This window comes from Pseudonaja textilis, chromosome 2, assembly GCF_049901715.1.
Source record: "Pseudonaja textilis isolate UNSWEBS1 chromosome 2, rPseTex1.2, whole genome shotgun sequence".
In the NCBI taxonomy this organism is placed as follows: Eukaryota; Metazoa; Chordata; class Lepidosauria; order Squamata; family Elapidae; genus Pseudonaja; species Pseudonaja textilis.
Window position 1 is genome coordinate 43,167,945 of NC_141991.1, and position 13,960 is coordinate 43,181,904.

Below are 13,960 nucleotides of genomic sequence, written 5' to 3' on the forward strand. Positions count from 1 at the left end.
CAGTGATTTGGTAACTTTGAATGGTCCCTAAATGAACTGTTGTAAGTCAAGGACTACCAGTAATGCTGGCTCTGGAGAACCCATGGTGGGCAAAGAGATGGGGGGTTGAATAACTGCTTGTACTATAAGTATCCTTGACTTATGACCATAATTGAGCCCATCAATTATGGTCATAAATCATGAGTGTCATAAAATGGCTCATCAAACGACTGGCTTAATTTTACAAACTTTTTTTTGTAGTGAACACAATGGTTGCAAAGTGATTGTTGTAGTCATTAAGCAAACCCTACGGTCATTAAGTGAACCCATTTTTGGCTTTTGAGACTTTTTCAGTTTCAAAACTAAGCCTAATCCCCTTCCACCTCTAAAAATCAGTAAATCTTTATATGGTTTATTAACATCTGTCCTGCAAAAGAAAGAAATGATATTGATTGAATTTACTTTGATTCACACTTCTTTACCGCTGACTCCAATATTTATTTATTTATTTATTTATTCCTTCATTCATTCATTCATTCATTCATTCATTCAATTGTTATGGCTGCCCATCTCAAACAAGTCTGTACAAAGCAAGAGATAAAATGTAATCATAAAGGAAAGCCAGAAAGAATTATTCTGCTTCTCAAAATTACTGCATTCTGTATTGTCCGTTTTGCCATTGTAATGTTCCCATTTAAAACATATATTGCTAACAAACTGCCTATCAATCTGAGGCAAAGAAATTCCTAAAGCGTATGAGCAATATTTTTCCAAGTTAAAACTGCATTCTGGAAATTCCGTCTCTTTTCTCCATCTTGGAGGGATAGGCCACATCATTTGCCGGGGTGGGAGAATCTTATTAATTACACAAAATCTCTGTTGGGGGGAAAAAAGTTTCTAATTTTGTCTTTTCCTTAGAAGGACATTCCCTCCAGCAAAAACATAACATATGTTTAAAGTCTTTTAAAAAAAAAAAGACTCTGTACTTGCTTCATTATATGAAGGTCAAAGGTTTGCAAAACAGAATGATTAATGGAGCCTGGAAACCAATCCCACCCAATTGAAAGATAAGGAACAGTAAAGACAATTTGACAAGCTGCAAAAGTGAGGCTGTTGTTGCTTGGTTCTTTGCAAAATCTTTGTGGCCTAGCCTGCTATTTCCTTTATTTGCAGACAGGCCTATTCTGCATTCCGTGATTATTCACCACCCCGTCCCCCCTCCCCCCATGCCACAGCTTTCTGGCACCTCACCAGGGTGGAGTGGACTGATGTCTCCCTCCCAGTGATAACTCAGATATCAAGTACAGTATCTGTGCACGTTAAACCACTTCTATACCAAAGTCTTCTTAATTTCTGAAATATAGGGTGGTGTTCCCCCACCTCCCCCCAGAAATAAAAAAAAAAAACAACTAGCAGTGGAGGCATTCTGGAATATGGAATACTTCTCTCAGGTTTTATATTTTAAATATTTGGTGCATGGTCATTTCATTGTAAAGCACTTCCCAATTTAAAGCCAGCCAAACAAATATGGCATCTGCAGTGTCCCGTTGTAGAGTCTTTCGCAATTCTGGGTGAATTAAAGATTTCAAGATCTTACGATGAAGTACATATTTCATTTATATAGAGGGAAAATGGTCTTCAGAATACTGGAATAGCTTTTAGGTCATTCCCCCTTAGATTGGATTGTTTTTTGTTTGAATTTAAAACACAAGTCTTCAGTGCAAATCAATCAATTGAACATTAATATACATTATATAGTAAGGTGACCAACCATCATCCTTTAGGGAGGACAGTCCTTCTTTTGTAAATTCTGTCCTCTCTCGAAAAGTGTCCTCTTACATGTCCTCCTTTCTGATATTTGAAGACTAATCTGTAAATCTCCGTATTTGATTGATGCTGATCTGATCCGTTGTGTGTGATGTGACGTATTTGAATTTGACTTGATGTTTCGTCAAGGCTCAGTACAGTGCGGCAAGATGCGATTATGAGACACATGCACTCCACACAGGAGAATTGTTTTGAGAGAGTGCGCCACGTGCAAGTGGCTTTGTTTTTTTTCTTCAATTTTTTTTGTCCTCTTTCTCATTGTAAAAAAGTTGGTCATCTTATATATAGGTAGTCCTTGACTTATGACCATGAGTCCAAAATTCTTGTTTCTAAGTGAGACAGTTATTAAGTGAACTTTGCTCCATTTTACAACCTTTCTTGCCACAGTATGTTGAGTGAATCACTGCAGTTGTTAAGTTAGTAACACAGTTGCTAAGTGAATCTGACTTTCCTATTGCTGTTGCTTGTTAGAAAGAAACAAAAGGTGATTACATGACTCCAGGACATTGCAATTGTCATAAATATGAGTTGCCAAGCATCTGAATTTTGTTCACAACCATGGGGATTCCACCAGACTCATATGTGTGAAAAATGGACATAGCTCAGTTTTTCTGTGTTCTCTAATGTTCACTAAATGAGCGATTATAAGTTGAGGACTATCTGTACTTAATTAGTATACACAAATGATAGGCAAATTATCACAATGGCTACCTTTTCATGTGCAGGAAATTCAAATGCGATATGATTTAGGACAGGAATGCCAAATTCAAGGCCTATGGGCTACATCTGGCCTGCGGGGTGCTTAAATCTGATCCACAGGGCTGGCCTGGAAATAGTACAGGACCAGCCTGCTATGACTCTGGCAGCCAAAATGGGGCAGGAGAGGCCTCGCACAGCTCCCTGCACCCCTTTTTGGTGTGACAACCTCCTGGAGCACTCTGCTGGCCAAAACAGGGTGTGCATGGCTTCCCATGTCCTGTTTTGGCTGGCAAAGTGCTACAGGAGGCCATGCAGGCTGAAAATGGGGTGTGGGGGACCTCACGTGGTGCCACACGCCCCATTTTGGCTGTCAGGGTCTGCAGGAGGTGTCTGTTCCATCTCCCCTGCTGCCCCAGCCAGCCCATGGAGGAGAACTACAATGCTGATCTGGCCGTTGAAGAAATCCAGTTTTACACCCCTGATTTAGGGTATGCCTCATTTAATACATGTGTAATAAACAATAACATTATACAATATTTAAGGATTAATATAGATTATCTTTGAAAATACAACAGAGATATGGGGAGATGAGGTAAGATATTTGTCCAAATAACCTATCATTGCTAATAGGAGGTGGAGGGCAGTTGTCATACCTACGGTATATTGCAATTTCCAAGGTTTGAGAATCAAACAAACTGCATTTCTTTGGCAACCTGCAGGTTATTGTTGCATTTCTTTATCTGACAGTCTGTAAGACCCATAATTACAGTTTTTTCATGTATTCAAAAGGAACATATCACAGAAGACAGGTTATATTTTTCAGTACCTCAGAAATTGCTAGAAGTTCTACTGTATTATTTTGTGACACAATGCCCTTTTGTGAAGTCTTTTTTTAAAAATCACTACACAGTAAGAATTAAATAATTTATAATCAGAGTTAACTTAAATACCTCTTCATCAAAAACAACTCTTTTGCCTAGAAAAATGCCTATGCAAATATTTTTGGAGATCATCACATAGTACCCATCATGCATAAACATATTTTATATAAATCATTGCTAGTATTTATACTTAGGAGAACCTTGGGCAGAGGATTGGACTAGAAGACCTCCAGGATCCTATGATTCTATGTTCTAGTAACTATTTTTAATTCATAACATTTGCTAGCCAAACCGAATACATATATTATAGTACCAAAGCAAATTAATTCAGCATTTACCTCAGGATTGTCTATTTTAACTAGTAGAACCGTGGTGTGCAGTGGTTAGAATGCAGTATCGCAGGCTAATCCTGCTGACTGCCAGCAGTTCAATTCTTACTCACTCAAGATTGACTCTATCTTTCTTATTTGATTATAAATGTTTTAACAGCAGCTAGAATTGTATTTGCTAAAAACTGGAAAAATGAAAAAATTCTGCTAGAAGAGGAGGTGATTAAGAGAATAATGGAATGTGCAGAAATGAGTAAATTGACATTAGAAATTAGAGAGCAAGAAGATAAAGAATATTATAAAATATGGGATTTATTTTATCAATGACTCGATAAGAAAATAGGGAAATAAAATACATTATAATATAAATATGACATAATAGTAAAGATAAGACAATGTAACGATATGTTACAACTGAGTATAATGAAATGAATGAGACAATGAACTAGGTTTTGTAAAAGTTGAGATTTGCTCGAAAATAATGATTGAATTTATAATTATAGTCTAATAAGAAGTTAATAATGATAAAATATTGTATGAATAGTTGACTTATATAATATGAATTTTAATCTAAATTTAGAAGGGAAAGATTGTTGATGAACAAAAGATATGTATCAACCAACACACTGTAAAATGGAAAGATGGTTTTATTTGATGTTTTATGTTTATAATTGTCAATGTTTGTTGTCAAAATAAATAAAAACTTTTTTAAAAAAAGATTGACTCTACCCTCCCTCTTTCCAAGGTCAATAAAATGAGGATCCAGATTATTGGGGGCAATATGCTTAGAGAGGGCTATAATGAACTATGAAGTGGTATATAAATCTAAGTGCTATTTCTAGTAGCTGCATTTCTGATTCTCTAGCAGGCTTTATTCCTAGAACCTATTGCATTGGTCCCTCATAATCTGAAGATTTCTCCATTCATGTTTTGTATGCAGAAATTTCAGTTTCAATTCACTATATCCCCAGTTTTGTCCTCTTGTTTTATTTTTCAAATGACGGGTAATCATTTTGCCAAACAGAGTAAAGCACTAATCAACATGGCTAGATATAGAGCAGGTAATTTCCAATACCTTAGTCATTGGGAAGGCTTAGTCCAAAATGTTCAAATGGCACAACAGTTCTAGATTATGGGAACAAATTGAGTAGACTTATTTGGCATAAGGCAATTTATACTCAATGCTAGATGAATATCCTACCCTTAAACAGTGCTCCTCAAATTAAAGCTTTAATTGTGAATCTCAGAATTTTTAGAACTCCAGCAGCTTTTCTTAAAATGTGTAATGCAATAATTTTCATTGTTTTACAATTATATTTACTAGATATATCCTATCTTTACAGAGTCTAAATAGTATGTAAAGTTCAGTACAAGTTCCAAAATCCGAATCGATTTCACTGAATCCTTCAATTTGGAAAGAAATTTCTTCCAGTTAGAGATGATAGTTGTAGTATGGTAGAACATCATATAAGAATTACAAACGCTAATATTTTTCTTTCCTTATTTTTTATTTTAACATCAATGGAGCTCCCTTTAAAGAATAATTAAGCAAAGTAGATATACAAAAGAGAATGCTGCTTCTTATTCCAAAGGTTACATTAATTTTTACACTAAAACTCTAGGCAGTAATTAAAAATAACTAATGTTACTTTATTCTTATTTCTGCATCTAGAGTAAGTGGCAGACAGGATTCTCCACAATGTATAAAATTGTAATTTCAGTATTTATATTATAATCTTTAAGTATCTGTAACCTCTAATTTATACAGTAAACATTAATATTGTTGCTTGTATCACATTAATTCAGTTTAATATTTACTGCAAAGACTTGCTGCATCTTCACATGTCGGGCTTGTTTATTCACAGGTTCTGTCACTTTTCAGACAAGGACTATTAATTTATTTCAACCATCCATAAAATTCATCATAAAAGCAAGAGTCTTCATATATCCTATTTCCATACTAGGAAATCTGAAAATCAAACATGTCTGCTTCAACATGGAATCTCTACTAAAAAAAATATGGTCTGTAGAAAATCAAGACCCAATTCTAGATTGTCCCAAAGGTGCTTTTTCAAGAGTCAACTGGACTTATTTGTTTTTCTTTGAAGACGTTTTCGTTTCGTTTCTCATCCAAGAAGATTCTTCAGATAAAGCTTCTTGGACAAGAAGTAAAACATCTTCAAAGAAAAACAAATAAGTCCAGTTAACTCTTGAAAAAGCACCTTTGGGACAACCAGGACCTGGATGACTGAGAATCTCCATAGACATCTAACCAAATTGTTAGAATAGAAGTGAAACTTTTTTCTCAAAGGAAAAAGGGGGATATTTTTGTTTTGTGCTTTTCTTTTGAATTATGGCATAGAAAACCTTAAGGGGAAAATACACAGCTTCAGGAAAGATACTTATGTGCAGAGGTGGGCTGATGAGGGTACGCAAGGGCTCGGGAGAGCCCCTAGCTAAGATTCTGTTTAGTCTGGAGAACCCCCAAATCCCACTCCTGGCTGGCCCCGCCCTGCCCACCCCACCTCTCCTAGGAGTCCCCATGTGGCACAGTTTGGATGCAGGTGAGTGCAGGGAATGCACAAAGGCTCAGTGTGGGTGAAAAACAGGCCTCCTGGAAGTTTGGGAAGGCCAGGAATGGGCCCATTTCTGGCTTCCAGGGGGCTTCGGAGCCTGGTAAGGCCATTTTTGCCCTCCTGGAGGCTCAAGGAAAGCCTCCAGAGGCTGGGGAGGGCAAAAATGCCCCCCATCACTACGATGCAGGAGGCCAACTAGGCCATGCCCACCCAGCAACCAGGCAGAGAACCCTTTGCTAAAACGTTTGAAACCCATCCCTGCTTATGTGGTACATGTGATACTCTTAACTGCCTTCAGAAGTAGCACCAATCACTATCACCAAAGCTATGATTGGAGACTTTAAGGGGTGAGAACCAATCCCTAGCATAAGTATCTTGCAGTCACTGAGAGAAGCTATAGTAACATGAGCATCCAGGACCTTCCAACTTCTGAACAAGCTGTGCAGATAAGCTAATATGAACTATATGGCACAAAGAGGCAACTTCTTTCATTACCCTCTGAGTGAGCCACTCTGAAAATTTATTTACTTTATTTATTTGATTTGTCAATCTCTTACAAGATAACAGGTATAAGTATAAACATAGTTATGAATACATGAAATGGATACATATAAGAAAAATAAAAAGAAATAATAGGACAGGGATGGTAGGCATGACTGGTGCGCTTATGCACGCCCCCTACAGGCCTCTTAGGAAAGGGATGAGGTCAATAGTAGACAGTCTAAGGTTCAAGTTTGGGGAGTTTGGGGAAGAAACCACAGAGTCAGGTAGAGTATTCCAGACATTGACCACTCTGTTGTTGAAGTTGTATTTCCTGCAATCAAGTTTGGTGTGGTTAACCTTGAGTTTGAATCTATTGTGTGCTCTTGTATTGTTATGGTCGAAGCTGAAGTATTCATTGACAGGTAGGATACTGCAATGTATGATTTTATATACTGTATTTAGATTGGACCAAAGGTGGCATAGTTCTAGGTTTTCTAGGTCTAGAGTTTCAAGTCTGGTGGCATAAGGTATTCTGCAATTGGTAGAGGAGTGGAAAACTCTTCTTGTGAAATATTTCTGGACTTTCTCAACTGCATTAATATCAGATACATGCTGTGGGTTCCAGACTGATGAGCTGTATTCAAGTATAGGTCTAGCAAATGTTTTGTAGCTCTAGTTAGTAGTGTGATATTACCAGAGAAAAAGCTATGTAGAATTAGGTTAACAACTCATTTTTGGCAATGTAGTTACAGTGGGCTCTAGCACTTAGATCATTAGAGATGAGTACTCCAAGGTCCTTGACAGAGTTTGGATCCTCAACAAGGTCTTGACTATTCAGCTTGCATTTTATTTTCTGATTTTTTTTTCTGCCAATGTGTAAGACAGAGCATTTATTTGTTGGTAGCTTTAAGGAAGCCACATGGAGCCTCGTGAATGGCCTGATATTATGCATCACATCCAAGCAAGGAGAAGGAGGAACAAATATATTGGACAGATGATGGTTAAGAGAGGAAGAATCAATTTCTCAGTTAATCGTTTCCTTCTCCACAATTGAAGTCTTACTGCAGCAACAGAGTTTCTATTTGTTCAGCCTTTATGGGTATTTTAAACCATAGATAATAAGAGTATAGCTACAGAAAGCCATCAGTATTGTTACCACTTCAAGAAAGAAATTCAGAGTGTTAGCCACACTACTATATGTTGTGGCTATGATTGCTTACAAATGTTCCAAGCCACATGACAAGTATATCCAAATGTTTTAGCAATGAAGGGAATAAAGAACTAACAGCAAGCTATCAAGCAGAAACAGAGATCTGATACATAGCACCAAACAATAAGACAGACTGATGAATAGAGGATAATATAGTGATTTTGCCTACTAAATTGGTTTTTTTATGCCCTTGAAGATGTACCCATAGGAGATTGCTGGTTTGTGATATTGCATCTGTGCAACTGTTTGCTTCCTTGATGATATGTCTGAATGCTAAGTAAAATACTGCATGTAAAATATCCTCCTTACCAACAATTGTAATTTAATGAAGATTTAAGGAAAAAGAAATGTCTTCTTTCGACATCTGCCATGTGCCATTTTCTTCCAGGATGCAGTTCTGTTGTCATGAAAGTAAAGGTCACCTCCATGGTGAACAGCCAAACAAATATATACATGAGACCCACATGTGACAGTTAGTCCCAGTATGCCTTAGGTAATTGAAGCAAGGTAAACTAGAGGTGAAATTTTAGTTAAGTGAAGGGCACCTCACTCTCTGAGGAGCATCATAGAGGTTTAAAAATATTTAGCTGGGAGTTCTCTAACTCAATGCCATATGCCAGAATTTTTAATGCAGTGTTAGCTTCTGAATTATACATTAAATAAAATGAAAAAGGAGAAATCAGTGTGACTTCTGGTGAGGGAAACACGCTGAAAGTAAATGCTTTTTCTAATATTGTTTCTCCTCCTCCTCCTCCTCCTCCTCCTCCTCCTCCTCCTCCTCCTCCTCCTGGAAGCTGCCATTTAAATAACATTACATAATAGTGGGGTGGGGGGGTACTTCTTTCTTTGACTGGAGAATATTGCAATAAATTAAAATTTGAAATAACTCACATTATGCTCACAAGTTTTGAGAGTTTGTCCTCCATTTGTATTCAGAAATGTTCTACCTCTGTGCTTCCAAATAGTGTGTGTGTTTCAAGTAAGTGTTGGGTAAGTGTAGTTAATTGTGTTGGGTTAAGTGTAGTTAAAGCTCTTTGGCCATATTTACTGGGTTGTCCTTTGATTTAAGACAGGAGGAAGGGATTTGCAGGCAAGAAATCCATATTTTCTTTAAAAATAAACTATTTTCCATGATATATTTATACAACAATTCAGCTATGAAAGATAAGCTTAGTTTTTAAATGTGCTCCTTCCCTAGATGCAGAAAAGTACATATAATAGTCAGATTTTGGTTTTAAGGAATCTGAGCAGCAACAGAAGTAGAAAAGACACTAAAATTGGTAATAGTACATTCAGTTGACAGAGGAACTGGATTAATTGGACTCTGCTGCAAACTGCCTTACTTACACAAATCTGCTTGTGTTCCTTAATAGCTTGGAATGGATTTACCCATTTTTTAAAATGAACTTAACAGCAGCATTCTTAGTAAGAAATGGTTCGTTTAATGCCAAAGCATATGTGACTTTTCAGAACAACACTATCTACTGGTGTCTGACATTTGATTGGGTTGTAAATACCGCAGATGCTATGTTGATCTTATTAACGTATGTCCCAGAGCAACAAATATACTGGCACGAGTTCCAGAATCCTGCTAAGATTTTCATGAAACAGAAACTCACAAGATAGATATAAAATATAATTGTTTGCCTAAAGAAGATTGGGTCTGGGAGAAGAGTTGATAAGAGAAAAAGAAATCATGTTTGTCATGTCACTATTTAAGGAACTTATAAAGCCTTTTTAAATATTTGAGGAACAATCCAGCAACCTGATATTTATTCAAGATTTGTAAGATTATATATTCAGTTAGGACAGAATTTCTGCATAATGAAAACCTACTATAATATTCAGCATAATGAAAACAAAACATTTTAGCAAATAGTCATTTATTGCTTACAATATAAATTAGTCAGTGTGATGGAGTAGTTTATGCACCCGATTAAAAACTGGGAGATTGTCATATATATATAAAACACTGGGAGATTCTGAATTTTATTCCCACCTAGGTCCCATTCAGTTGGATTACTTGGGGCCAGCATCCACTCTCAGCCCTATGATGGAGCCAATGGCAAATCATTTACAAAATCCTGCCAAGAAAACTGCAGGGACTGGTCCATGCAGTTGTCAGGACTCAATGCTGCCTTGAAGGCATAAAAAATTATCAATGCACTTTTTTTAAAAAAAATCACATTTTCTGACTAAATTGAAAATATTTTTCTACTAGTTGCTACTTTCATTCCTGTATTCAGGCTGACTTTTATCTAGTAGATAAAAGGTATACATGAACAAGTCCAACAATTAAACCAGGAAATCAACAAATTACACTTATTACTAAACCAGCCCAAAACTATTTTCAGATTAGCTCATTTCCAAATTCTTGGGAGTATTTTCAGCAGTTAAATTTACTATGTCTGCCAATTCTTCTTAACCCTAACCCTAATCAAAATGTCCTATTACAATGGCTATAACTAATCGTAAAGTTTTTCTCTACAAAAAATGATAGAGCTGATTTGTGTTTCATCAGTCAAATATTGCTTTTTAAATAGAGGAAAGTTCCCATAAAAACTAGAATTTTATTTTCTATGAATGTTTTAAAAATAAATCATCCTAATATAGACCAGTTTTGCCTAGTGCTACATATTCATTTAATGATTTCAGTAATATCAGTACTGACATTTAATTCTAGTTCATTTCAGAAGAAGTGGAAGTAGAAGAAAATATCCTAACAAATTTCCCAGGATCTACAAAATGTATTCCAAAAGAAAAGTGTATTTTTACCTTGTGGATGATATTGGAATCTCCTTGATTACTGTCTTCATCTTCTGAACTCTTCTGTTCCTCATCAGATGTGACATCTTCAAGAGGAATTACAGAGATGGGGCACACCTTGTAAGGCTCTGTATAAGCACTGTGAAAAGAAAGAGGGAAAAACACATTATCTTATGAATACCCACTAGACAAACAGCATAGGAATAAACCTTTACCCTTATTATTAGATTAAGATTTCCTGATACTCTAAAATCTGTTAATTCTTCTGAAGTTCCTTTTGGACCTGTTAAGAAGTCAGGTGAGATAGGGAGGAGATAGCAAACAGTAAATAAACAGTAATCCATCTATGTCAAGGGAAGGGGGAAAAGTTGTGATAGGTCACATGATGACAACGTGACAATGCGAGTTTGACACCCCTGATCTATGCCATTTGACTGGTAAACTTGCAAGATTTGTTTCCCTTGTATACATGTATACCTCCAAACTAGAATGTTGTTTCTCCATGTCATAAAATATATATGGGTGCATGCATAATTTTGTATACATGTATGTATGTATGTATGTATGTATGTATGTATGTATGTATGTATTTAGTCCTGCTTATATTTATATTAGAGGTGGAGACCCTTTGAGAGCTGCATGCAATGTAATTTCATTTTAATGTATGCTGATTAGTGTACCTTCAAAGTTGCAATAAAGCTATTCTATTCTATTCTATTCTATTCTATTCTATTCTATTCTATTCTATTCTATTCTATTCTATTCTATTCTATTCATTTGGAAAGCAGAAAAAGTATTTCTAATGTGCCTGAACATTCATAAATCTTTGCTTAAATCTAAATGTCTATGATTTCAAAATCACTCGTACTTTTAACAGGAGTAATATTTGTAGAATCTTCCCCAAACAGGTGCTCAGCTGATGTGTTGAACTGTAGCTTATAGTATATAAACCTATATATAAACTTATAAATCATATTGGCCAAATCTGTCTCCCTCTAGGTAGAAATAGCTGAAGGTTTAAAGCATATTAAGGATTAACACCATTTCCATCTCAAACCATAAGTTTCTAGTAAGAGTTAAGTGGCATAGAGGGCCAATGAAGAGAGACAATAAATTTATTAGCTAGCTAAGGAATAGTGTTATAAATATTTTTTCCTGCCATCAAGCTATAACAATGTATATCAAAACAGCCTTGGCCCATAGTTTGCATTTGTTTCTCAAATTATCTAAACAAATAACTCTGAGGCTGCCTTCAAGCAAGATACAAACTCTCCAGCCATTCTTCCCTAAAACTAGTAATCAGAGGTATTCTGGTTGGAACAACTTATATCCTGCTATTCATTTAACAACAATTATGCCAAGTCCCTGGGAAGGACTCAATAAGTGGATAAAAATGCCAAATACAGTCTAAACATCTGGATGACTGTGTGACCACCATAATGTGCCAGTAAGGAAAATTGGTGGCAATATACAGTTGAAAAAATAGTCAGACATGCCCAAGTTAAAATATGTTGGATCTGAATACAAACTGATATAGTCTTATAACACACCAGATTTAATTGTAGTTGAAAAAAAAAGAAGGTGTGGATAATGCATATGGAAAGCAAAGAATTGGGGAAGATCACAACATATCAAGGTCTAAAAACTGAAGTTGAAAGATGATAGCATAAACTGCTGTGGCAGTCCCAGTAGATATTGGCATGTTAGGTTGCAATACCCAAAAAATCTTGGACAGCACTTAGAAAAACCGCATGTTGACAAAATTGACACCTGCCAATTACAAAGGATTACACTATTTGAATCTGCACATATACTATGCCGACATATTATAGGTTCTTAGGAAGAGCTTGATGCATTTAAAGGCCAACACCACTAAAGAACTGACAGCTGTTATTTCACATTTTTGTGTAAAAACAATAAAAATAACCCTCCAAACAAAAGTGGAATGTCCTATTCTAATTTTAAGGCTTCCCTGTCAGCTCTTGGAATTTCAGTTCTGACTGTGTATATTAGCCCTATCTGGTAATTTATCCTGCAATTATATAATCAATAAATGCTGATGCCTTGGTTAATCCAATTCTGGCCAACCCAAGCAGATGCCAACTTCTCAATCCCTTACTGCACAATAAATGGATTTGTCCAGGCTTTTTGGTATCCCTCAAATTCCATTCAGCATTATCTAAGATATCTTTAAAAATTAGGGGATGCCTGGTATGGTCTTTCATATCCTAGTATGTTCAAGAACATTCTGGAGACAAATTTATGATCGTGTCAAAATGGACCCAAAAAATCCAAAAAAACCATAGCATATTCACCATCCAAAATGGTTGACTAAATGAGTCCTTAATTTCTTATTCTTTTTGCATATAAGAAAGCTGGGATAGAAAAGCACCCAGCTAATTTTTTTTAATTTGATTCAAAGCAGGCCCTAGTCTACTGCAATCATACAATACCTCAGACAGTAGCTCATAACAATTGTTAATAATATCTGGTGCACATGATGAGGCTGTAATGGCTTTAAAATGAACAGCAACTGCTCAGGGAAGGAACTTGTGGCACATTTTCACAGCAAGCATATAAGACAACTACGTAAATGCAAGCTATTACGACTCCCTGAAGCACTGCAGAAGGCAACTCATCACCTTTATGGGTCTTCCCCCACTCCTCCACTCAGTCCCTTATTAGATACTTCCAGTCTACAATTCACCAAATAACTTTAGGATGAAGAATAGTCAAACTCTTGTCTCAATGACTTGGTTTACCTATTTATGATATCTTTTAATAAAATAGAAAATCTTCCATTGTTTCTCAAAGACCCAACAATCTCATCACTAATTCACCCAACATGCTGCAAAAGTTATGAAGCATCAGAGATAGTTACAAAGAATAGCTCTGTGAATATATATTTGTGAGATTTTTGTCTGTTTCTATTCATGTACACCCAGCATTTTTGAAGCCACTTAGATACTATTCATTTTCCTTATATTCTTCAAGTTTTGTCCTTCCTAATTCAATTATAGTGCTTTTTATGACAATAATATCAGACTGAATACAGGGCAATTGCAATAGAAATATCAGATTTTAAATCAGGGACTGCTTTAACCTGATCCAGAAAATACTAGCATTACTGATCTCAATCATTAAATAGTTTGTACTGGTAAAAGGAAGCTTCCAATAGTATTAGAAAATGTGTGAGAAATTTTGGACCAG

The 13,960-nt window shown here is 36.0% G+C and overlaps 1 protein-coding gene across 4 annotated transcripts in view; it reads right to left on the bottom strand.

The window, feature by feature from the left end:
* FGD5 (FYVE, RhoGEF and PH domain containing 5) overlaps nucleotides 1-13,960 on the bottom strand; it is a 147,045-nt gene that overhangs the window by 70,912 nt on the left and 62,173 nt on the right. For all 4 annotated transcript variants that reach the window (XM_026722998.2, XM_026722990.2, XM_026722985.2 and 1 more), the window contains exon 3: nucleotides 10,760-10,889. In XM_026722998.2, coding sequence (XP_026578783.1) covers nucleotides 10,760-10,889 — 130 coding nt within the window. The remainder of the gene's footprint in view (nucleotides 1-10,759; nucleotides 10,890-13,960) is intronic.